At 40.0% G+C, this 25,609-nt stretch overlaps 3 protein-coding genes across 5 annotated transcripts in view; all 3 read left to right on the forward strand.

Moving 5' to 3' along the window:
* The first annotated feature begins 680 nt into the window (after positions 1 to 680).
* Positions 681 to 10,971, forward strand: LOC311077102 (uncharacterized protein). Its single transcript, XM_084138896.1, has 2 exons — positions 681 to 1,354; positions 9,699 to 10,971. The coding sequence occupies exons 1-2, from the start codon at positions 699 to 701 to the stop codon at positions 10,618 to 10,620; spliced, it is 1,578 nt and encodes a 525-aa protein (XP_083995022.1). The 5' UTR covers positions 681 to 698; the 3' UTR covers positions 10,621 to 10,971.
* Positions 10,972 to 12,881: 1,910 nt separating this feature from the next.
* LOC311077104 (uncharacterized protein) lies at positions 12,882 to 19,785 on the forward strand (the record flags this gene model as incomplete). Its single annotated transcript, XM_084138900.1, has 2 exons — positions 12,882 to 13,734; positions 18,745 to 19,785. The coding sequence occupies exons 1-2, from the start codon at positions 12,925 to 12,927 to the stop codon at positions 19,783 to 19,785; spliced, it is 1,851 nt and encodes a 616-aa protein (XP_083995026.1). The 5' UTR covers positions 12,882 to 12,924.
* Positions 19,786 to 24,262: 4,477 nt separating this feature from the next.
* The window catches only part of LOC311077108 (glutamate receptor ionotropic, kainate 1-like), a 44,360-nt gene continuing 43,013 nt past the window's right edge, over positions 24,263 to 25,609 (forward strand). For all 3 annotated transcript variants that reach the window (XM_084138909.1, XM_084138910.1, XM_084138911.1), the window contains exon 1: positions 24,263 to 24,722. In XM_084138909.1, coding sequence (XP_083995035.1) covers positions 24,554 to 24,722 — 169 coding nt within the window. In that variant the 5' untranslated portion in view covers positions 24,263 to 24,553. The remainder of the gene's footprint in view (positions 24,723 to 25,609) is intronic.

Consider the following 25,609-nt stretch of genomic DNA (forward strand, 5'->3'; position numbering starts at 1 on the left):
ATTTGTACTCGTTGTAAATACACAGGCCACAAGAAGTAATTTTTCACCTTTAGTCACAAATTTTTAAAAAGGAGCTTGAGTTTGTTGCCCAGCCCTGTTTGTTTTAAGCCATTACCGGAGACCAGCAATTGTAGTTTATAAAGTTATTAATATGGATGTTTTTCTTACAAAAACGCATGGCTTTTGGGGTTGAAATAACCCTTTAATCTTGTTTTGTCTCATTTTAAATGGTTTTAAATCATATTGCATAGTGCTGAGGCCCTTTTTTTTTTTTTTTCAAAGAGTACATTTTACTCTAAAAAAGAAAATACTATTTCAGTCTTTCAACCTCAAAATTTCTGTTTTAATTCAAGTCTTGCTGTTTTTGGGGGTTTTTTTTGTAATTAATTGTGAAATTTCCTTTTTTTGTGTGTGTGTGTGTGTGTGGTTGAGAGCCACTGCTTTAGCTCATGTTGGCCCTCACTATGGAGCCGGTTATGTGTTTAACCAGTCGAGCAGTAACTGCGGATGCAGCAGATGCATGAAGTCACAGACTTCCATTAAAAACAAAACCAGGTCCGTTTGTCATCAGTTAACAGAAACCAGCGTTACCGCATAGCACGGATGGACCAAACCCCTCCTACCTCATTCCTGTCAGATAACCCGAAAACGCTGGCATTTCACATCACTTCTGCTCACGAGTCGAAGCCACTGTAGACATGAGGGCTAAGCTGGAGATCCTGGCCTTGGTGCTGGGCGCCGTCGGGCTGGTCGGGACCATCGCGGTGACTGCGCTCCCCATGTGGAAGGTCACGGCGTTTATCGGGTCCAACATCATCATCATGGAGGCGCAGTGGGAGGGGTTGTGGATGGCGTGCATTCGGCAGGCGGACATCCGGATGCAGTGCAAGATCTACGACTCCCTGCTCATCCTGCCGGGAGACATCCAGGCGGCCCGCGGGCTCATGTGTGTGTCCATCACGCTCGCCGTCCTCGCCGTCCTGGTGTCCGTCTGCGGGATGAGGAGCACAGACTTCCTTCAGGACCATAGCCGGGGCAAGAATGTGATCCTGCTGGTGGGCGGGTGTCTCTTCGTCGTGTCCGGCCTCGCCACTCTCATTCCCGTCAGCTGGACCACTCATACCATCATACGAGACTTTTATAACCCCATGGTGCTGGAGTCGCAAAAGCGCGAGATCGGACAGGCGCTGTACGTGGGCTTCGCCACGTTCCTGGTCCTCCTGGTTGCGGGGGTGATCCTGCTGTGCCGTTACGCCCCTCGACAGAGGAAGGACGAGGAGGACGGGCCGTATGTCCCGGTGGGGATGAGCATGTTGAAACAGACTCCCTCTTCTAACTCTCACCGGAAGAGTCAGTACGTCTGACCGAGATAAATGATGCATTCAGTCCAGTTGTTTATTTATGTGTGTCGTCTTAGTTTTATTACTTTTCAAGCTTTTGTTGCCGTCTTGGTCTGATGAATCTTGGAAAATCTCTGTGTGGTTAATTCTGGTTAATTAGATTCAATGTTACTCACTTAACTAACTAAATGCATTCAGTGTATATGAAGTGTAATATGATATGATCATGTATTATATTTGGATACATTTTGGGTTGAATTGATTTATTGTAGTTCTGTACTTGTAAGGAAAAACTGAAACTAACTTGTGCATCTATCACAAACATATGATTTACCTATTTCTGTTTTTAAATTAAATCATTCAATTATGAATGAGATTAAACAATCTGTCAACAATAATCATCTAAAATTCATTATTTGCCAAAAAAAAAAAAATACACTGAAATTAACTTGATTATATGATTTACCCAGCTACTTTTAAACGTTTATATCTGAATTATTCAGTTATGAATACGACTAGCTGTTGTGGTAATCATTAAAAATGCATAAATTGCATAAAGAAAGTTGTAATTTTGTTCATTTAAAATGTTTTTCTTTTTATGATCAAATATTTTATTATAAATATTATTTATTATCTAATATTTATACTTAAATACTGCACTATTAAATATTATAATAATTGTACTTTTGTAATCGTAAGATTTTATTGTAATATTAAATGTGCAAGTTAAAATTAAGTGATATTAAAGGATCATTTAAACAATGAAGTTGTGTGATTCTCAGAGAAAACTTTGAACATGTCTCGGATGTTTCTCAAAGTTGTTTTGGAGGAATAAAAGTGGAAACAAATAAGACAGCAAACATACAGTAAGACAGCTTAGAGCTGTAAATGAATGTGCAGTCGCTCAGATCATTTGACTGAAATAATTGGATGAGAAATGTTCATATTAAAATCTTTTCCTCAGGAAACACATCTAAGCTGAAGATTTCAGCAAAAGTCTGTGTATGAGAAATAATTGTGATATTAAATAGATCTTATTTTTTGAATTGCTTGACCCTTTAGGTTTGATGCATGATTCTTTGATTTTGGCACGCTGTGCTTTTAACAAAAAAATGCATTAATCAGATAAGATTCACTGCACACAGCTGTATATAGCCTACAAAGTAGACAGGCTGAAAGAAAAACATGCTGAAAAATACTGGCATGCCGTCTGCATGAGATTTGCATCTGACATGCTTAGATATTTGAGCAACACCCACATGCATTTATTTACTGTAAGTGAAAATAAATGAAAGCTATGTAACCACGCCTCTTTTCAGCGCTGCGCTCGTTGTCTTTTGACTTCCGTATTTTCACAGCGATCTTGCGTATTTATGAATCAACGGCTAGTTTTAAAATCTTCCCGGTCGACTGACATTTGTTAAGACATCTGCTTTAAACATTACAATCCTCATGATAACTTACATTAAGTTTACATTAAGTAAATCCACTTCAAAAGCTAATTACTCTTGGACAGCAATGCCAAGAGCAAAACCGGAAGTTCAAAGACAATATTGTAAAGATGGCTGCGCGCTTGTTTCTCTGGCGCATGCATCATGGTCTATACACTGACGCTGGACTGATGTAAGATTTAGATATCTACAGAAGGGAGTGTGTGTGTGCGTGCGTGTGTGTGTGACACTAGCCATCTCAGGTTCCACCCTCCATCTCTTGTCTAGCGTCTGTTGTATTTGCGTTTCATACCTGGAAGTGCTGTAATACCTGTAACACACCTGACCTCTCACTGAGATACAGCAGCTGAAGGAAACAGCAGAAGCTCAGGGGCATCATGGGAAATTTAACTTCAGGAACCTTTTGAGAAAATAAGTCAGAGATCTCCATATGAACTGAAACATTTCTCATCAAATTCTTCCAAAGATGAAACATTAAATGATCTGAGCTGCTGTCCGCATTCATTTTGTTGCTCTGTACTTTTAATTGATGTAAAATATTGACTAGTTTTTTTTGTTTTTCCTAAGGAATCTTAAGAAAAACAAGTGAGACAAAGTTAAAACTAACACAATTTGAGTGTCCTGCAGAGCTATGAAAGAGCAATACAATTGTATATATGCATGTTAATTGTATAAAGTAATTTTATAAATAGTTTTGTCTATAATTTTTAAATTGTATATGGTTATTTTTTATATATTTTTCTTACACCTACAGTGCTGCTGAATACATTTTTTATTTGATTGCCCAAGCTGGATAATAATTATTTATTTAATTTATTGAATTATTTTTATTTGGGAATTTTTATTTATATTTATAAAAAAATATATATAATTAGGGGCCAAGCCCCGAAGGGGCTATGGCACCTATTGTATCTGTTAGTTTTCTTATTAGGGGCCAAGCCCCGAAGGGGCTATGGCACCTATTGTATCTGTTAGTTTTCTTATTATTATTATTATTATTATTCTTCTTCCTCCTCTTGAAGTCTATGGCAGCCCTATGAACCATACATAGGAAAATGATGAAATTTGGCACACTTGTAGTGATGGTAATGAAAAGTAATTGTAGCAATTTTTGAGTCTCTAGGTCCAACTCTATAGCGCCACCAGCAGTTCAAAAATTCAACATTGAAATGGTTATAACTTTTGAACCCTTTGATCTAGAAAAATGAAACTTAGTACACCTGATTCATCTCATCATGCTGATTAGAACCAATATCTTACATTAAGACTCCGCCCATTACAGTAGTGGCCATTTTGAAAAGTACAGTATGCAGTTTTTTTGCTACTCCTCCTTCAAAATTGGTCTAATTTTGTCCAAACATGTACTCAAATGATCTTCGGACTGAGCCGCATAAAAGTACTGTCCCCGATTTTTTTTATTCTTCTCTGATCAAAAGTTATGACGTCGCAAACTTAACGAGGTCGACCCAAAATTGGTTCAGAAGCTATAGCTCGGCCAAACTTTGATCAATCGAAACGAAAATTGGTACACTTCATCGGAAGCATGATCTGAGGTTCCATGCCAAAGTTGGGAACAGCGCCACCTACGGGTCATGAGATATGGAAAATGCATATTTTGGCCAATAACTTATGAACAGTTTGTCAGAAAATTATAAACTTGGTGTCTATCGATTCCTTGGGTCATGACAAATCCGTGGATATCGATTTTGCCATGATGGGATGTACCACGTGTCCGCCATTTTGAATGATGTCATAATTTGCAATATCTTTTAAACTATTTGAAATTTCTTCACCAAATTTGGTATGGATCATCATTAGCATGGCCCGAAGGTACCTGAGAAATTTGATCACAGCGCCACCTAGTGTTCCAGAGATATCATTGTTTTTTGAAAAAACGCTTATAACTTTTGCTAACATTGCTTGAAATTTGATTTCTTTATGTCAATATATTCCTTGGCTTATGCCGATTTCAACGATATCTCATATGTTATTTATCAACAATGTGACTGGCCGCCATATTGGAGTGAATGTAAAACAGTTTTTTCGCTACTCCTCCTTCAAAATTGGTCTAATTTTGTCCAAACATGTACTCAAATGATCTTCGGACTGAGCCGCATAAAAGTACTGTCCCCGATTTTTTTGCTATACTGGAAAAAAAAAGTTATGATGTCGCAAACTTAATGAGGTCAACCCATAATTGGTTCAGAGGCTGTAACTTGTGAACAGTTTGTCACAAAATCATAAAATTGGTGTCTATCGATTCCTTGCGTCATGTCGAATCTGAGGATATCTATTTTGCCAGCATTGGATGTACCACATCATAAGCTATATTAGCATTAAGTTAGCTTAGCATGCTAATCTCGTTAACATGATTTTGTGTGCTCATTCACACACTGAAGCCTCTCCTCTGCAGCTTTGTAAAACATGTCCTCTGGGTGGCGCAAGTGGTTCAACCATGCGTCATGAATCCCGAACCATTGTGGTCGTGGGTTCGAGACCAGTGTGGGGCGACTTTGAAATTGTGTATAAAATAATAATTTAAATTCCTTCCGGCTCTGCACTGCTGTTGGTGCTTAAATGCTAGCTGTGCTGCTGTAATTGATGTGCTTACTGTGCTTGATGTACATTAAATTTCTGATGTTTTGCTCTTCTGGCTCCGCATTGCGCTACAGCGGCTGTTGCTTGCTCTGCCTTGCAGGGCTTGGCCCCGTATTGCTGCTTGCAGCTATATTAGCAATTGTTATTGTCAGAATAACAATTCTTCTTCCGCAAATGGGAGTCTATGGCAGCCCTATGAACCGTACATAGGAAAATGATGAAATTTGGCACACTTGTAGTGATGGCCATGAATAGTAAATGTAGCAATTTTTGAGTCTCTAGGACCAACTCTATAGCGCCACCAGCAGTTAAAAAAGTCAACATTGAAATGGTTATAACTTTTGAACCCTTTGATCTAGAAAAATGAAACTTAGTACACCTGATTCATCTCATCATGCTGATCAGAACCAATATCTTACATTAAGACTCCGCCCATTACAGTAGTGGCCATTTTGAAAAGTACAGTATGCAGTTTTTTTGCTACTCCTCCTTCAAAATTGGTCTAATTTTGTCCAAACATGTGCTCAAATGATCTTCGGACTGAGCCGCATAAAAATAGTGTCCCCGATTTTTTTTATTCTTCTCTGATCAAAAGTTATGACGTCGCAAAGTTAACAAGGTCGACCTAAAATTGGTTCAGCGGCGGTATCTCGGCCAAACTTTGATCAATCGAAACGAAAATTGGTACGCTTCATTGCAAGCTTGATCTGAGAGTCCATGCAGAAGTTGGGAACAGCGCCACCTATGGGTCATGAGATATAGAAAATGCATATTTTGGCCAATAACTTGTGAACGGATTGTCAGAAAATTATAAACTTGGTGTCTATCGATTCCTTGGGTCATGACGTATCCGTGGATATCGATTTTGCCATGATGGGATGTACCACGTGTCCGCCATTTTGAATTTTGACATAATTTGCAATATCTTTTAAACTATTTGAAATTTCTTCACCAAATTTGGTATGGATCGTCATTTGCATGGCCCGAAGGTACATGAGAAGTTTGATCACAGCGCCACCTAGTGTTCCAGAGATATCATTGTTTTTTGAAAAAACGCTTATAACTTTTGCCAACATTGCTTGAAATTGGATTTCTTTATGTCAATATATTCCTTGGCTTATGCCGATTTCAACGATATCTCATATGTTATTTTACAACAATGTGACTGGCCGCCATATTGGAGCGAATGTAAAACAGTTTTTTCGCTACTCCTCCTTCAAAATTGGTCTAATTTTGTCCAAACATGTACTCAAGTGATCTTTGGACTGAGCCGCATAAAAGTACTGTCCCCGATTTTTTTGCTATAGTGGAAAAAAAAAAAGTTATGATGTCGCAAACTTAATGAGGTCGACCCATAATTGGTTCAGAGGCTGTAACTTGTGAACAGTTTGTCACAAAATCATAAAATTGGTGTCTATCGATTCCTTGCGTCATGTCGAATCTGAGGATATCTATTTTGCCAGCATTGGATGTACCACATCATAAGCTATATTAGCATTAAGTTAGCTTAGCATGCTAATCTCGTTAACATGATTTTGTGTGCTCATTCACACACTGAAGCCTCTCCTCTGCAGCTTTGTAAAACATGTCCTCTGGGTGGCGCAAGTGGTTCAACCATGCGTCATGAATCCCGAACCATTGTGGTCGTGGGTTCGAGACCAGTGTGGGGCGACTTTGAAATTGTGTATAAAATAATAATTTAAATTCCTTCCGGCTCTGCACTGCTGTTGGTGCTTAAATGCTAGCTGTGCTGCTGTAATTGATGTGCTTACTGTGCTTGATGTACATTAAATTTCTGATGTTTTGCTCTTCTGGCTCCGCATTGCGCTACAGCGGCTGTTGCTTGCTCTGCCTTGCAGGGCTTGGCCCCGTATTGCTGCTTGCAGCTATATTTATTATTATTATTATTATTCTTCTTCCTCCTCTTGAAGTCTATGGCAGCCCTATGAACCATACATAGGAAAATGATGAAATTTGGCACACTTGTAGTGATGGTAATGAAAAGTAATTGTAGCAATTTTTGAGTCTCTAGGTCCAACTCTATAGCGCCACCAGCAGTTCAAAAATTCAACATTGAAATGGTTATAACTTTTGAACCCTTTGATCTAGAAAAATGAAACTTAGTACACCTGATTCATCTCATCATGCTGATTAGAACCAATATCTTACATTAAGACTCCGCCCATTACAGTAGTGGCCATTTTGAAAAGTACAGTATGCAGTTTTTTTGCTACTCCTCCTTCAAAATTGGTCTAATTTTGTCCAAACATGTACTCAAATGATCTTCGGACTGAGCCGCATAAAAGTACTGTCCCCGATTTTTTTTATTCTTCTCTGATCAAAAGTTATGACGTCGCAAACTTAACGAGGTCGACCCAAAATTGGTTCAGAAGCTATAGCTCGGCCAAACTTTGATCAATCGAAACGAAAATTGGTACACTTCATCGGAAGCATGATCTGAGGTTCCATGCCAAAGTTGGGAACAGCGCCACCTACGGGTCATGAGATATGGAAAATGCATATTTTGGCCAATAACTTATGAACAGTTTGTCAGAAAATTATAAACTTGGTGTCTATCGATTCCTTGGGTCATGACAAATCCGTGGATATCGATTTTGCCATGATGGGATGTACCACGTGTCCGCCATTTTGAATGATGTCATAATTTGCAATATCTTTTAAACTATTTGAAATTTCTTCACCAAATTTGGTATGGATCATCATTAGCATGGCCCGAAGGTACCTGAGAAATTTGATCACAGCGCCACCTAGTGTTCCAGAGATATCATTGTTTTTTGAAAAAACGCTTATAACTTTTGCTAACATTGCTTGAAATTTGATTTCTTTATGTCAATATATTCCTTGGCTTATGCCGATTTCAACGATATCTCATATGTTATTTATCAACAATGTGACTGGCCGCCATATTGGAGTGAATGTAAAACAGTTTTTTCGCTACTCCTCCTTCAAAATTGGTCTAATTTTGTCCAAACATGTACTCAAATGATCTTCGGACTGAGCCGCATAAAAGTACTGTCCCCGATTTTTTTGCTATACTGGAAAAAAAAAGTTATGATGTCGCAAACTTAATGAGGTCAACCCATAATTGGTTCAGAGGCTGTAACTTGTGAACAGTTTGTCACAAAATCATAAAATTGGTGTCTATCGATTCCTTGCGTCATGTCGAATCTGAGGATATCTATTTTGCCAGCATTGGATGTACCACATCATAAGCTATATTAGCATTAAGTTAGCTTAGCATGCTAATCTCGTTAACATGATTTTGTGTGCTCATTCACACACTGAAGCCTCTCCTCTGCAGCTTTGTAAAACATGTCCTCTGGGTGGCGCAAGTGGTTCAACCATGCGTCATGAATCCCGAACCATTGTGGTCGTGGGTTCGAGACCAGTGTGGGGCGACTTTGAAATTGTGTATAAAATAATAATTTAAATTCCTTCCGGCTCTGCACTGCTGTTGGTGCTTAAATGCTAGCTGTGCTGCTGTAATTGATGTGCTTACTGTGCTTGATGTACATTAAATTTCTGATGTTTTGCTCTTCTGGCTCCGCATTGCGCTACAGCGGCTGTTGCTTGCTCTGCCTTGCAGGGCTTGGCCCCGTATTGCTGCTTGCAGCTATATTTATTATTGTTGTTGTTGTATAAGCAATAATATTGCATATACCCGTGTTATAAAATGTCAAAATAGTCATTGTCATTCACAAATTTATTTATATATTTATTTGTATTTATATTTTAGGCCTATTCATTTTATATTACAGTAGTCAAAATTTGAAGTGGATCAAAAAAGTTAATCAAAGTTGTCCGGGTATTATTAAAAATTCATGTATAACTTTGATGAAAGGTTTTGATGAACTTCAAATGTTGACTATTGTATTTTTAGTAGTAGTCATTTACTGTATTTTGATAACTTGAGCTTTAAAAAACATTTAAATTTATATATTTTTATTTATTATTAATATATATTTTATAACTTGAAAATTACCTTAAAATCTTACCTTGAAAGTTCCCATTTAAATTAAATTTTAATTTAATTTTAAATATTTTACAGTGCAACAAGCTATTTTGAGTTTGCATTGTGACTAGAATGCTCATATTTAGAAGCCGCCAAATGGCAGAAGTCATTTGTTTGAACATTTCAAGTATCACCAGTTTCCTTGGAGGTGATGATCAGATGTTTTAGGAGCAGGAGAACCAGTCTGATCACATAACATCATTAACATTTTTTTCTTGGCTGTAAATACGTGTCATCTGGATCTTCCGGTCTCATTTGAGAAACACCTCAGTGAAGGAGAGCTGTGTTCTGTGTCTGGTTGTTCTCGACCATCATGTCTTACACGGCCGGGTCTTATATGACCAAGTCCTATGCGGACAAATCCTACGCAGACAAAGCCTATGGGGGCAGTGTGTACACGGGCTATCCTGGTGAGAAGTCTGCCGAGGAATTATACCAGGAGCAGCTCAAGATCGAGAAGAGGAAGAGACGGGAGTCCTTGTGCTGTGAGGTGGTGGCGCTAGTCATCGGGTTTTTCGGATTGATCGGCGTCGCCACCGTCACGGGCCTCCCGATGTGGAAGGTGACGGCGTTCATCGGGGAGAACATCATTGTGATGGAGACGCGTTGGGAAGGCTTGTGGATGAACTGCTATCGGCAAGCCAACATCCGTATGCAATGCAAGGTCTACGATTCTTTGCTGTTCCTTCCACCCGATCTCCAGGCTGCCAGGGGTCTCATGTGCGCCTCCGTCGCTTTGTCCGCCATCGCCTGCATCGTGTCATCCGTAGGGATGCGCTGTACCCGTCTGGTGGACTCCCGCCCCAGGACCAAGCACATTGTTTTGGTGAGTGGAGGGTGTTTGTTCCTGGCGGGCTGCTTGACCACCATCATCCCCGTGTCGTGGACGGCTCACGTGATCATCCAAGACTTCTACAACCCCTTGCTGATTGACGCTCAACGCAGAGAGCTCGGGGAGGCCCTTTATATCGGATGGGTCACTTCTGCTCTGCTCTTCTGCGCCGGGGTGATTCTGCTCTGTCGACATGCGCCACGGACACAGGACAAAGCGGACATGTCTGCTATGATGTATCGTGCTGGATCGGCCCCGTATAACTACTCCTACAGGCCCGGATATGGATACCCTTACGGACAACCCACATATCAACCAGCCTATTCTTCCGTTCCACCCTCAGTCTATAACCAGCCAAGATATTAAAACACACACAGTGAGTGCTGCACTTTACCACTAAAATCTCCCATAGAGACCCCAGTGCAGAAAGAACTTGAGATGGGAACGAACATTCAGAAGAAAACAGGATTTATGGAGTCTGTTTGTTGATAGTATATGACTGTATATGTGATGCTTGATGTTTCATGCATTTCCTTCTTGCCTATATTATAAAATTATGTTAATAATTTACATTTGTATAAAAATAGGATGAAATGAGCTAAATTTAAATATGGCAACGTGGGATTTTCCACACAGCATTTAACTGATTTAAAGTTGACTGTGACTTTTTTTTCACTTTGTACATTGTTAAAGCACTGGTATGACTTTAGTTGTATTAAAAAGAGTTAAAAAGAACTGTGGATGTACTATTTTCTGGTCTGTAGTCTCAAAACATTCCCTTCCTGGATCTGACAGCATGAATTTGCTTTTTTTCAGCCTAGTTTTGGCAATGCTGGTCGAACCAGTTCATGTGGTTTTCCAGTGTTTGTCTCTCTTGTGTTGTCAGAGGAAATGTTCCACAACCTCAGAATGTCACACCCTTAATGCAAATTTACCAGCAGACATGAGTGACAATGACTTTGTGTTTGTGTGAGAAAAAAATATGTGCAAGTGATCTAAGATCTTATTTTAAAAACAGTTGATGCGTCAAAACAATAGTTTGATCTAAACTCTCATCTGGACTTGCTGATGGAAAATAACTTAATACTAGAAGTTTATGGTCAAACTTACTGTCAGTCGTATTGTAGAGAACAGAAACTTGCTTTTTTTCACATTTTCTGAAGAAAATGTGAGTAGTACTTGACCATATAAAGGTTGCTAGGGTGTTGCTATGAAGCTGCTAAGGTGTTTTGTGTGTTTTATTATCATAAATTAAAAACATGCATAAAAAGCAGGAATAGCAACAGGTTAAAAGTCAAATGGAAGTACAAAAATTCTTGCTAATGTGTTCTGATTGCTTTTGGTATGTTGATTTTCAGCTAAAAACCCTTTCAACCCCATAGAAACTGCTAAACTTGAATACTTTAGAAAAAATACTCATTATCAAAAGGAATTGCAAAGACGCTTGACCATACAAAGGTTGCTATGGTGTTGCTATGCAGTTGCTCAAGTGTTCTGAGCGGTAATTATGCAGCTGTTAAGACCCTAGAAATCTCAAATTAACATGATGAAACCACATTTAGAACACCTTAGCAGCTACTTAGTTGCTTGTGCTTGGTGGTTGCCTCAGAAAACCAAAGCAATTGCACTGTAAGATTCTAAAAAAAACCTTTCAGAATCTCTTTAGCAGCTGCATAGCAACACCTGATCAACCACATAGTAACATTCTAAAAAACCACTCAGAACCTCCTTAGCAGCTGCATAGCAACACCCTGGAAACAGCATAATTACATTCTAAAAGCCACTCAGAACCCCTTAGTAGCTGCATAGCAACACCCAAGCAACCACATAGTAACATTTTACAAACCACTCAGAACCACTTTAGCAGCTGCATAGCAACACCCTGGTAACAGCATAATTACATTCTAAAAGCCACTCAGAGCCCCTTAGTAGCTGCATAGCAACACCCAAGCAACCACATAGTAACATTTTACAAACCACTCAGAACCGCTTTGGCAGCTGCATAGCAACACCCAAGCAACCACATAGTAACAGGCTAGGTGTGCTAGGGTGTTGTTATGCAACTTCTAAAGTGTTCTGAGTGGTTCTTAGCATGTTGCTATTTGGTTGTTTTTAGTGGTTCCCCCAGACCACCCTAGCAACCACATAGCAACATGCTAAACACCACTCAGCATCAAATGGAACTGTAAAAATAATGAAATTCCTTTTGATATCTCCAATGGTGCAAAAATGACATGCTTCACCTTTCACTGAAAACAAAACATCAGCGTTAAACCATCAGCTGATGTTTTTGAACATTTCAGACAGCAATTTAATGAGGCACAACACCAATGGCGTTAAACATTGACAGCAGTGTTGGTTTGTATCTGGCGGTTCAGTGATCCCTGCGTTTCCTCAACAGGATCTCTGCCAGAAAACCTGCCTCTGCTGAGCAAACATCAACACAGCTACGTGCTCCTCCTCCCCCCTGAGCGACATAAAACCAGACACAAACACTCAAGAGGGGATACGATTTCATAGCAACCAGCCTCAGCGTTCCCTCCCTCCCTTGAGCAAGAGGGCGGAGACTGGGAACAGGTGGACACCTAAGAGCTCCCATTCCAGCAGGATGCAAATCCTCACAGTTGAAACCTGCCCTTGCTGATCTGTGGCACGCAGGCTTCTGGAGTCATGGCGAACAGCGCACTGGAGATTGTGGGAATGTGCGTGACCCTAATCGGGCTTATTGGGGCGGCGGCCAGCACCGGGATGCCAATGTGGCGGGTGACGGCGTTCATCGGGGAGAACATCATCGTGATGGAGACCCGTTACGAGGGCTTGTGGATGAACTGCTACCGGCAGGCCAACATTCGGATGCAGTGTAAAGTGTACGACTCCCTGCTGGCGTTGTCACCGGACCTCCAGGCCGCACGGGGGCTCATGTGCTGCTCCGTGGCATTGACCGGTCTGGGTTTACTAATCGCAATCGTCGGGATGAGGTGCACGGCATGCATTCAAGACAACGACCGTGCCAAGCGCATGATTCTGATCATCTCCGGTTGCATGATCCTAGCGGGCTGCTTCTGCTGCCTCATTCCCATCTCATGGACCGGACACGCCATTATACAGGATTTCTACAACCCCTTGCTCATCGACGCCCAGCGTAGGGAACTTGGGGAGGCGTTGTACATCGGTTGGGTGTCGTCGGCCTTCCTGTTCGCCGGCGGCTGCATATTCACTTGCTGTACCGGCCCCTTGGACAAGGGCCCAGACCCAAGGTATATGTACAACAGGAACGCACCCTATGTGGCCTATCAGCCGCAACCCGTGGCCTTCCATCCGCAAGCGCGGTCCGACTACAGCCATCCGTCAGGACCACCGTCATTCATTCAGACGTCGTATCAACCGTCCCGACAGCAGTCGTTCATTCAGCCGTCGTACCAACCGACCAGACAGCAGTCGTTCATACAACCGTCCCGACACCCGTCCGCCCGCAGCGCGGTGGCTTATCTCTGAAACCCACAGGCTTGTGTATTTGCGTTTTTGTCTGTTTGTGTGTGTTAGAGAGAGATGACGGAAATGGTGGACTTCTAAACAAAATGCTTATTTTTTAAAAGAATAAAATCGTAACATTTAAATGTAACAAAGATAGTCATGCATTTCATTTTTGCCCAGTTTCATTCTTGGGAATGTTTTATTAGAATTTAAATACAGTTTCTACTTTGGCTTTTTAAATATCTATGAGCAAATGAGAAACAGAAAGGACAGACTTCAAACCAAAGGTTTCAGGTAACACTTTGTTTTAAGGTGACGTAGTCACACGTTACTGCATGTACTTAATATAGTAATAACAATAAATTATGCATAATTACAAGTAACTAAACCTAAACCAAACCCTAACCGTAACTCTAAAGTTCATTAATGTTAGTCAGTGCTTATTTGAGTAAGTAACTACGTCACCTAAAAATCAAGTGTCACCTTAAAATAAATGGTTTTAAATGTAAAAAAAAAGTTGCTTGCACATTTAAGTTTTTCCCCTGAATCATTCTTTGCTGTTTTTGACTATTTGAATGTCATTTCTAATTTCTTTTTTTTTCTTTTTTTTTTTTTTACTTTGTAAGTTGGAGCATTTTTGAGAACTGTGACTGAGATAAAGATGAAAAATTGTTTTATTTTCTTTTGTTGTTTTATATGATTGATCATACCTCGGACGTTGTAAAGTGTGTCACTTGAGGCATTACTTCAAAGCTGTCTAAAAGATAAACTAGGAAAAATGTTTAATATTCAGATATTTTTGTAAATATGAAAGCACAAATCAATGATTTGAATCAATAAACATGTGAAATATCTTTTAGGATAACACATTTGCTTTTCCTCCTCATATCTTTCCGCATTCACAGGTAATTTTAAATGGTAATGTTCTGTTTCCTTTGTGTATTTGCTCAGTAATAGTTCTTAGAAGAAATCTGTTCATCTCTAAGCTTCGGAGGACGTGTTTTCTCAAAAAGTCACGGGGCCTGAGTTACAGGCAGGTGCTGAATTTGGTGATTTAGTTCAGCTCAGTGCGTTCGAGATCTTTATGCCCTGCGGCTTCGGATAAACAGAAAGCCGATGTGAAATGTAAGACGGCTATTGTTTTTAGCGTCTCTGTGTAGACACACCCAGAGCGAGTGAGTTACACAAGAGCTGCTGGTGTTAGTATAGTAGTGCTACAACAGAACCAGGAAACGGATCAGAACTATCTGGGAGAGTCCAATCCCAGAATGCACTGTGATTAGCTCATTGAAGAAAGAAAGGGTTAAAAAAATAAAAATAAAAGATAAATAAAATAAAAAGATAAATGTTTCATTTAATTCAATACCAAAAATAATGATAAAACAGTTCAGTCTAATTCAAAATTAGGTAGCACTTTATTTTAAAGTCCTGTTCCCTGTGTAACATACTATGTACTTATTATAGTAATTGCAATAACTGTGTAATAACTAGGTACTAACCCTGAACCTAACCTTAACCCATGTTCTTCTTTCAAAGTACACATAAGTGCATGTACTGTAAAATAAAGTGCAACCCAAAATTTGCTATTTTAAAATGACTATTTTACCAAATTTAAATGCACACTGTATTTTTATAATTATGAGGGTATTGCATTATTTCCTTAGCAATATGCTAAATGCAGAACACTATTTCAGTGCTGTTTGTGTGACGACAAAAGTTACTGCCTATAGAGTGTTATCTAAATCACTCACTTATGAGTTTCAATTTTAGTTAGGATGCTTTCTTGGAAGTTTGCTCTCTATGTAGGCAGTATATCCAGCAAGGCAGCTCACTGGGTTTGAGAACAGAGCCTGTGTGGACTGTGGTGGCCTCATAGTTCAGGCCGCTAATGCAAAAGATGTGGGTCGTCACCAGGGAGAAGTGACCTTGATTAGACTATTACAAAAGTCATCGTGCCTATGTGGTGCTAAAGATGGTCTACAACTGGTGCTCTGGATCTAATGTAAATTTATGGTTAATAAATGGCAATATAAATAGACAATGCAATGCGCAGCAACTAAAAATATTGTCCAAAATGTACTGACTATCAACCTTATTTTTAACGTGAGCGGCATGGAGATTTGTAACTCCGGTGTCACATGGTTCAAGTTATTTTAGTTGTACAAAAACAGCCCATCATGCTGATTAATATTGCAAACTTGTATTTCTTATCATATTATTTTAATTTATCATCGTAATCATGAACAGACTGAGTTGTAGCGCAAATAGTTTTCTGCACTTTGTTATTCTTCCCGTTCTCTAGAGTGGCTAATAAATCTGAAGTTTTGCACATTCACAGAAAATTGCTGACTTCTGCATTGGTGCCAAATAAGCAGGATAAAAGCAACTCATTTCAGCTTCCAAAGCACTACTTAAAACCAGATTGGTGCAGCTGCTCCCTCTAGTGATGAATTATGAGGATCCTATAACTCTGTCTTAGTCAAGGTCATTGTTCATTTGAGTGTGTTTACATGAGAGATGCCATTGTTGACAGAATATGAACACTGGACAGTAAACACACCATCAGCATCTCTACATACCCTCATCATCCTGGACCAATCAGAAGACTCCACTGCCACTTTCCCATAACAAAAAGAGTTATCATTAAGATGTATAGTAGCACACTGCCATGTGGATCTATGTGGACACTGACTGTCCTATTTGATATAGGAACAACATTTACCTTTCTAACACACCTGTGTTTTGTGTTTCACACACTGAGTCTGAGACCTCTGGATTTGGACACTAAATCACTGCCCAACAGGATTATCTTTGTTCAGAACAGGGTGAGTGGATTCATTCATTTGTTGAGGATAATTTCCTGTCATTTGAGGAGACAATCATTCAGGACATGTTCTTTTGTTGAAAACAAAAACTACTAGACACAGAACAACATCATGTTTGATAGAGGTCTCTTATGTTCACCAAGGCTGCATTTATTTGGTCAAAACTACAGTAAAAACAGCACTATTGTGAAATACACTGCCACGGCCAAAAAAAGAAAAAGTCACTTTTTGGATTTAAACATGCTCAAGAGTCTATGATTGGATCATAATTGCAGTGATCATTATGTTTCTATCATGTTATATGTTTGGCAACAGTTCTTCTAACCCTAATTGATGGAGTGTGTAGCTTTTCATTTCTTACACAACCATGTAGGAAGACACATCATGGCCATATTCCAGCATGACAACGTCAAGATTCATCAGGCTCAAACTGTTCAGGTTACATGGATGTGCTGGAGGAGACTTTACAAAGTGCTGGACTCTTGCATTGACAGTACAAGATCTTGACCAAAAGTTGATGCATCTCTTGATGGAAATAAATGTAAAGATGTTATTTCCATCATGAGGTGCATCATTGTTTGGTCAAGATCTTGTATTGTCAATGCAAGAGTCCAGCACTCTAAAGTCTCCTCCAGCACATCCCAAAGACTTTCAATGAATTTAAAGGGTCATTCCACCCATTTGAACATTGTTTTTTATTTAAAGTGGGTCATATATGTAGTAGAAATGTAAAATAAATTTTGAATTTGGTGCCTTCGTGACCGAGGAAAGACAAAAAATAACTTCAGGACGCATTTGTATGAAAGACAACAACTCCCACAATGCACCACATTGCACAGCTCCGCAAGCCACTCCCACTAATCCAGAACAGCGCATATCTGCCTATAAGAGAAATCACTCTTCCGTCTACAAGGCTAGCTACCACCAGAGCTTGAAATTCATTTCACACAAAATGTCTAGTTAGTTGGCGAACTCATTAGTGCATTACTCCTCGTTTGTATTTCTTTTGAAAAGGTGAATTATTGCATGGTACCTGGATGTTCAGTCAGAAGTTCAGAACATATGCGGTGCGAAACTAGGATAGTTCACAACACAAACGTCCGTGTCCTCGTCTGATTCAGAGATTTCGTCCAGGAGAAATTGTCATCGTTGAAATTCTTTGCCGCAGACGGACTCTATCTCTGTGTTCGTAGCGGTTCTTAGTTGCATAGTGAGATCACCGGCGCCACCAGTCCGCCCTAACTCGAGCCAGTCCGGGCTCCTCGTCCGCGGCAGGCAGGTCTTCTGCCTCGGCTGCTCTTCGCTATAATGCGGCTTGTAAAGGTAGCCACAAACACCTGATTCAAGCATCAGACTTCTGAAATCCTCTTCTTCTATATCATATTGAGCACTCTCCTCCGCTATTGTCATAACTTTACATCTGTCTCCACAGCGCCTGTTAGCTTAGCTTCAAACAAGATGGAGGATATTGCTTTCAGTTTCAGAGAGTAAAGTCCCACCCACTGATCTGTAATAGGTCTGTAGCGTGAGCGGGTCCCGCCCCTGGGAAAGATGAGGAACTAGTGCTTGTAGTCTCAACAGAAATCCCCCCCTCTTACATTTCCTCCTACAATGACGCAAAATGATGATTTTTGCGTCATTGTTGGAGGAAGTGTAAGAGGTAAATAACGGATTTCTCCCGTCTCAGGGGAAAATGAGAGAGTGTTGCACGACCATTCAACAGTATGACTGGGTTTCTAACAATGCAAAGCTTAATGCAAATGGGTGGAGTGTCCCTTTAAGATCTGGACTCAGAGGAGCCGATTCGTGTGAAACTGATTCTTCATTCTCCTCACAAACGTTCTTTCACAGTTTGATCCTGATGAATCTTGACATTGTCATGCTGGAATATGGCCATGATGTGTCTTCCTACATGGTTGTGTAAGAAATGAAAAGCTACACACTCCATCAGTAAGGGTTAGAAGAACTGTTGCCAAACATATAACATGCTGGAAACATAATAATCACTGCAATAATGATCCAATCATAGCCTATTTAAATCAGTGTATTAAAATATATGTTTTCTAGCTAATTTATTCCTGTGATCAAAGCTGAATTTTCAACATCATTACTCCAGTCTTCAGTGTCACATAATCCTTCATAAATCAAAATGTTTCTCTACTTTTAGCAAAACCAATGAAATAGACTACAGCGTGTGAGGCGGAGGTCAATGATGGTTAGGGGCAAGTGTGAACTCCTCGCTCTGTGCCTGGGCATCATCGGTCTGATCGGGACGGTGGCCGTCACGGGCCTCCCCATGTGGAAAGTGACGGCGTTCATCGGGGAGAATATCATCGTGATGGAGACGCGCTGGGAGGGTCTGTGGATGACGTGCTTCAGGCAGGCCAACACACACATGCAGTGCAAAGTGTACGACTCTCTGCTGTTTCTCCCGCCGGACCTGCAAGCGTCCCGAGGCTTGACGTGTAGCGCTCTGGTGCTGTCTGCACTCGGGCTGCTCATGTCTCTTTTCGGCCTCCGTTGCACGTCGTGTCTCAAGGATCAACCGCGTGTCAAAAGCATGATTGCGATTTCCTCGGGGGCGATGCAGATTTTGGCGTCCATTTGCGTTATCGTCCCGGTCTCTTGGACGGCTCACACTATTATTAGAGACTTCTACAACCCTCTACTGATCGACGCGCAGCGCAGGGAACTAGGAGAGGCGCTGTATATCGGTTGGGTAACTAGTGCTTTTCTTATGGCGTCTGGAGTTATATTTCTCTGTCGTCGTGTTGGTCCAAAATCAGGCTCATCATTTTATTCTCAGCGACATGTTAATAAACCCGCTTTAAACTCTATAAGACACCAAGCTTTACCCCAGAACAACAGCCGCTCCATTCTGCAGCCTTCTGCGTTCAGCTACTCCATTACGCCTTCTAGTGGTCAACATTCACCCTACAGTGTGCAACCGGTGATCACTGGGTCTTTAGTGTACAGTCACATCATCATGCCACCTCAGGACCTGAACTATCATGGCCCAAATGTGATGCAAAGCCAGTGTGTGTCCAGAAACACGCTGTACCCCCCTCAGCTTTCCACACGCTTCAAAGGAAGCAACGGCAGCGATCCCTACACGTCCTTCACCTCTGGATCCGCATTTCATCCCGTGCCGCTGAACCCGCTCTTCATAGGGTACAACTACTCCAGGGTGCAGTCGAACAGCTCCGACAGTAGCTTTAGATTGTGGATCTAAGTTTTATTTTTTTGATGTAGCCCTATTTCAACATTTATTTTTAAATACTAATCATTTTAAAGATCCATCATTCCAGTAGATTCTATTTCAGAATGTTCTTCTGCTGGAACGACAAAGATTTGTCAAACATTTTTTATTTACAGAAACTAGAAGGCAAAGTCAGCATGAAACTAAGGTTGCGATCGTCTTTTCTTGCCTATTGTGACGTTTATCAGAGTGAAATGGCTTCTCAAACAAGAACAAATGTCGGGCGGGACTTGATTTTGTCTATGGAGAATTGATTGGATGGTTGGATGGTTGTGGTTTTTTGATTTTATTGATTTCCATGACTTTTCCAGGTCTAAAAATCACACTTTTAAAATTCCCTCATATCCAGGTTTTTCAAGACCGTGAGAACTCACATTAAATATTAAACCACGAAAAATATTTATGCAATGCATGCAACATATAAATCACTAAGATTTAGCTTTATTAAAGGGATAACCCAAACATGTGAATTCTGTCATCATTTACTCACCAGAGTTGTTCTAAACCTGTATGAGTTTCTTTGTTCAGTTGAACACAAAAGAAGAATGACCAAATAGTTGCTGGTCCCTATTGACTTTCATAATATGAAAAAATGGAAATCAATGGGGACCAGAAACTGTCTGGTTACAAACATTCTTCCAACTATCTTCTTCTGTGTTCAACAAAAGAAAGAAACTTTTTGGGTGAACTATCATTTTGCCAGTGACTTTTTTCCCGTAGTACTTTTAAAAATGTGAAATGGATTTGACATCACAGCTGAGAACAGAAGCTACTGAAGGGTTTAAGACTGTCATGGTGTCATTTTCCTTCAGCTCCAGAGTCTTTGTCCCATGAGGTAAAATGTCAGAATGCAGGTAGTAAACAGAGGGTCCCGCACCAGATGAGCAACTGCCCTCGAATGCGAAACCTAACGGATGGAGAACTCCATAAAACTGTCAGTGGATGCACATAAAGTTGTGAACTCAAAGCTGTGATTGTTAGTTATGAATCCAGCCCTTATAAACAACCTTTGTTTCTCACTGAGGCGTGTGGACAGCAAACACTGAATCCGCATACAGCACATCAAACCGGTTTCAGCCCTGTGGGATGATATTTGCTGGCAGTTAAGAAGAGGTGTGTTTTTCTCTAAATAAACAGCTGTGAGTTTGTCCTGGAGCTGAGGATATGACAATATTTGAAGAGATATTCATGCGAATATCCCAGGGCTCTCTCTTTTCAGCAGACAGGGGACTAATATCATACTGTACTGTATTGCCACTTATAAATTAGTAAATTATTATTTGCAAGTGTCTGCTGTTTTTCTCACTTGTGAGAGAACATGTATTAAATAGAGGTAATTGTCTAGTTGTCACAGAGTCTGTCTCAGTTCAGCTATCTTGAGTGTAATGGTTTGACAATTCATTTTTTGTGTTTGTTCACCTTTCATTGCAATCCTGAAATAACTTGCCCTGACCTTCCATTATCATTATGATGATTAACCAGTAGACGGCCTTACTGAGCATTTACCGTAGTTATCACCCTTACCATTTACAAGTGTAGCTTATTGGGGATTTCATCTATTTTTTGTTGTCATTTTGATAAGTGTAAGTTGAATTGCAAAACAGCTTACAGAGATTTCTTCCCTTTGTTGAACTATAAAGAAATACACAAACAATGACAACAAAATATGTATTACAATTTATAGGCGAGTGTGTTGTCAAAGTAAACACCTCTAGAGTAAATCATCCTGTAAATGCATTAACCAGCGTCATGCTTTATCTGGCTCTGTTTACAGGGGCTGAACTGTAGGCTATCCTCCCTCTCTAAATGATCTGTGATCCAGATCCTGTCTCTGTAATCCCTCTAATGCCAAATAAACCCACTGTCACAAAGACCTAAAGGATACGGGTAGCAATCACCTCTTAAACCAGATCCAGAGTGGATGAATCACTTTCAAAAAGTTATTTTTTTTCCCCAAAAAAAGATGAACCAACTTTTAAGATGAACCATAAAAACATACTGTAGACAGCCAATCAGAATCCATCCTGCTTTAAAGAGCTCAAGCATTTAAAGGTGCCATATGTATGTTATGTTTTTTTTTTTTTTTTTTTTTTTTGGACTGTAGTCAAGCATAAAAATGCCATAATATGTTTGCAGATATTTAGGAAACATGATAAGTTCACATACTTGTTTCTCCGGAAAACAATTCTACAGCCAGTTATTCTGCTTTGAAATGTGTTTTCTGTGTCGAATGTTTGTTTTTGTTTTGGTCTGTGTGACTCCGCCCACTGCCAATTTAACCAATAGTGTTTCGACACCCCGGGTTGCCAGTTGGTGGAAAACACTGAGATGGAAGCCAGCAAACGAACTGGGTTAGAGTTTGCAGATTCTACATGACCTTAAAAACCTCTGCATCCATCAAAAAAGCTCTATGAACAAGGCTTATTAAAACGAGTATAATTCAACTCATCAACTTACAGTTAACAGCTTGTCGCCTTCTATTGTAAATAGCACTTGTTCCTGTTGCGTGTCCTTAATCTGTCAACCCACGTGAGCGTCGAGACTGAGGAGGAGGGTGAAGGAATCCAAATTCAAATATTTTAAAATTGGGTTGCAGTAGCTATTTCAACCCCTAACTGTAAATATTACATACTGCACCTTTAAAGCGACAAACTACTCTTGTGTTCATAGCATGTTGTAATTGCCATAAAAAGCTCTGTATGCTTTGGAATCGCTCTCGTGGTACTATGATATCATACACTGATCGGTCACATCGTTGCTTCAAGTCAAACACACCTTAAATCTGCAGTGGTCAAAATTACGAGTTTACATGTTGTAATTACAAGTTCTACAAGCACGTGAAGGCCTTTTGGTGCTTTTAACGTCATCGGACTCGGAATAATGCACTTCTATGGTAATTACTTATCACTGCCAAATTGAAACGGAGAAATGATGGTTATGTGGGCGCTCTCAGAAAATGGCCAGTTGTAATTATGAGTTCTACGAGGATGCGAAAACCCTTTTTACAAGTCGTAATCTCGTAATTACGGTAATTACTACATGGCGTGAACGCATCTTTAGATTGAACAGTATTGTGTGTTGATGTATGCTACTATAGTTATCATTCTTTGTGTGATGGGACCTTTAGGCCTATTGATGTCCAAAACACAGAAATATATTATTCTATTGCTTAATAAAATACATGTCCAGCTGATAAAATGAAGGACAAAATTATGAATTTTGTTTTTTGACATTTGTGGGAAAACATTTTTATGATACTTACTCCTTCTCTAGATGGCTCGTAGACTGCATTTTGATTAAGAATAATGTTTCTTCATTTGGAAAGGCATATGGTACTAAATGGTTAAAACGTACACGTTTGCTCATTCTTCGCTCCCGATTGGAGGCCATGTCCCAAATGGCACCCTAAACACTAGCTGTGCTCCTACGAGTCTGCACTTCCGTGACGTAATGCCACTTTGACTGTCGGAAAGAAGTCTGCTGCTGAGCTCGCTGATGGTCTGATGGACTTAACGGACACATGCAGCCTTTGTAAGTCCACTAGACTGAAAGTACATATGAAGTGTTCCATTTGGGACAGGAACAGACTTTTGCGAGCGACTCGTTCTAAAGAATCGGTTGAGTGAAGATTTAATTACTCACCCATGACACACAAAAGACGCTGGATTCGGAATAATAGCGCATTACTACGGAGCCCCTGGTGGTAAAAAATATGAGACGGAAGGAAAAATAATATGTCAACGATTTTGCATTCTCTCGCAAATGTTGTGCGTTCCCCTGAGAAACTTTGCGTTCGCTTGCAAAATGTTTGCGTTCCCCTGAGAAACTTTGCGTTTGCTTGCAAAAAAAAAAAAAATGTTTATTTGCGAGTGAATGCAATTTTTTTCAGGGCAAAGCAAACATTTTGTAAAGGAATGCAAAGTTTCTCAGGGGAATGCAAAACATTTGCGAGAGAACGCAAAAGCGTTGCCAAATAATTTTTCCTCCCATCTTATTTTTTTCTTCTTCACCATGTCCCATGGCTCCGTACACTACCGAAATTGCACTGCCATATTTTTATTTAGCAGAAATAGTAAGAGTAGGCCTAGTATTCTATTCCGAAATCAACCACTGATCAATCCGATCGAATCTTTTTTATTTTTTTTTATTTTTTTTTAACTGAGCTTGTTTAAGATTTGAATCATTGGAATGAATCAAATCTCCATCAGTAGCCTAGTTCACAAACTTCTCACAGCTGCTTATCACTTCTGACCTGGTCGTTTTAGTTATTTTTATTAGTAATTTTTATATAATGCGATTGTTTTAAAAATATATATATTATTAAAAGTGGGTTAACTGCTGTTGAATAAGGTGTCTTCCCCTTTGGCGAAATCACAGACAGCGAGTGACAGATAAACGGGTATTTAATCTGCTGGCAGATGTGCGTTTCCATCAGAGCGCCGGCACAAGATTTAATCATTTCCTCGGTGTACCAAAGAGCAAAGACGTTGTCGAGGTCGACTGCTGCCAGATTTGAAGTTAATCTTCACAACGGATCCATGTTTGCGGATCAGAGAGTCGCCAGTGCCCTCAATTGAGCTCGCGCGCACGGACTGGGAGTCGCGCGGTCCCTGGCTGTCAGAAACGCCACTATGTCCTGAAAGCACCGCGGGAAGGGATGACTTATTGTGGAAAGTGATGCCCAGTTAGCACCTATGGATGTGAGGATGGGTGATTCCCACCAGTACGAGTGAGTGGAAAGATGCTGCTCGGATGGAAATCATTCCTGTATGGATACACAAAGAAGAAGGATATGTATGTTGAGTGTGTCTCCTGCAGGTGTCCCGTGCTGAAGGGGACAGGTGTGAGCTTCATCCTGCTGTGTCTGATGGCAGAGGTCAGTCTCAGCGCGCAGCAGGTCTTGAGAATCGGTGAGTTTCAAAGCCCTTCGTTAATAACAGCTGTGTGTGGAATTAACATTTCTGGACTGTGATGTTTGTTTGTTTCATTTCGGCCATTTCAGTGTCTCCAAAACTCTGGACACTTGAAGTTGCTCAAAAAATTGTCATTGCATTAAAACTTCTTTAGGTTTTAATTCGTGTGCCTCATGCTTCTATGCGATATAAAAGTGGTCCCTTATTTATCCGTATGAAAGTATTATTTTTTTTTTTTTTTTTTTTTTTGACATTTAAAGGGTTAGTTCACCCAAAAAAATGAAAATTATCCCATAATTGACTCACCCTCAAGCCATCCTAGGTTTATATGACTTTCTTCTTTCAGCCAAACACAATCAGATATCCTGGCTCTTCCAAACTATATGAGTGAATGGTAGTTTTTGAAGCCCATAAAAGCGCATCCATCCATCATAAAAGTAAACCACACGACTCCTGGGGGTTAATAAAGGCCTTCTGAAGCGAAGTGGTGCGTTTTTGTAAGAAAAAATAACCATATTTATAACTTTATAAACTGTAATCACTGGCTTCCGGTAACAGTCGTGCGAGTCTAGGTCCAGCGGTAGAGTGACCTCTGACCCCACGCAACTTAAATTTTGGTCATCACATATGATTGCATATGATTTTTCTTATTAGAAAATTATTTTTAACAATCCTGAGGTGATAAATGTCAATAATGGAAATTGCATAAGAGGTAGAATGTCATTGACACATTTTTTGGATAAAATAGTAAATAGTAAAATTTAGTAAAAATTAACCCTAAAAATAGGGATAGTAAAACTAAATCCGTCTATTTGGAATCTAATGCAGCAGAATCAGAATATGTTAAGTTTTATGATCACACACACAATTTATTTTTATTTTTT

Source organism: Abramis brama (assembly GCF_963993115.1).
Source record: "Abramis brama genome assembly, contig: SCAFFOLD_57, whole genome shotgun sequence".
Classification (NCBI taxonomy): Eukaryota; Metazoa; Chordata; class Actinopteri; order Cypriniformes; family Leuciscidae; genus Abramis; species Abramis brama.

Excerpts from the sequence above, each read along its gene's own strand:
- LOC311077102 (XM_084138896.1), top strand. The coding sequence starts at position 699 with ATGAGGGCTAAGCTGGAGATCCTGGCCTTGGTGCTGGGCGCCGTCGGG. Across the intron at positions 1,355-9,698 it reads AACTCTCACCGGAAGAGTCA|GAGAGCTGTGTTCTGTGTCT; the intron begins GTACGTCTGACC and ends ACCTCAGTGAAG.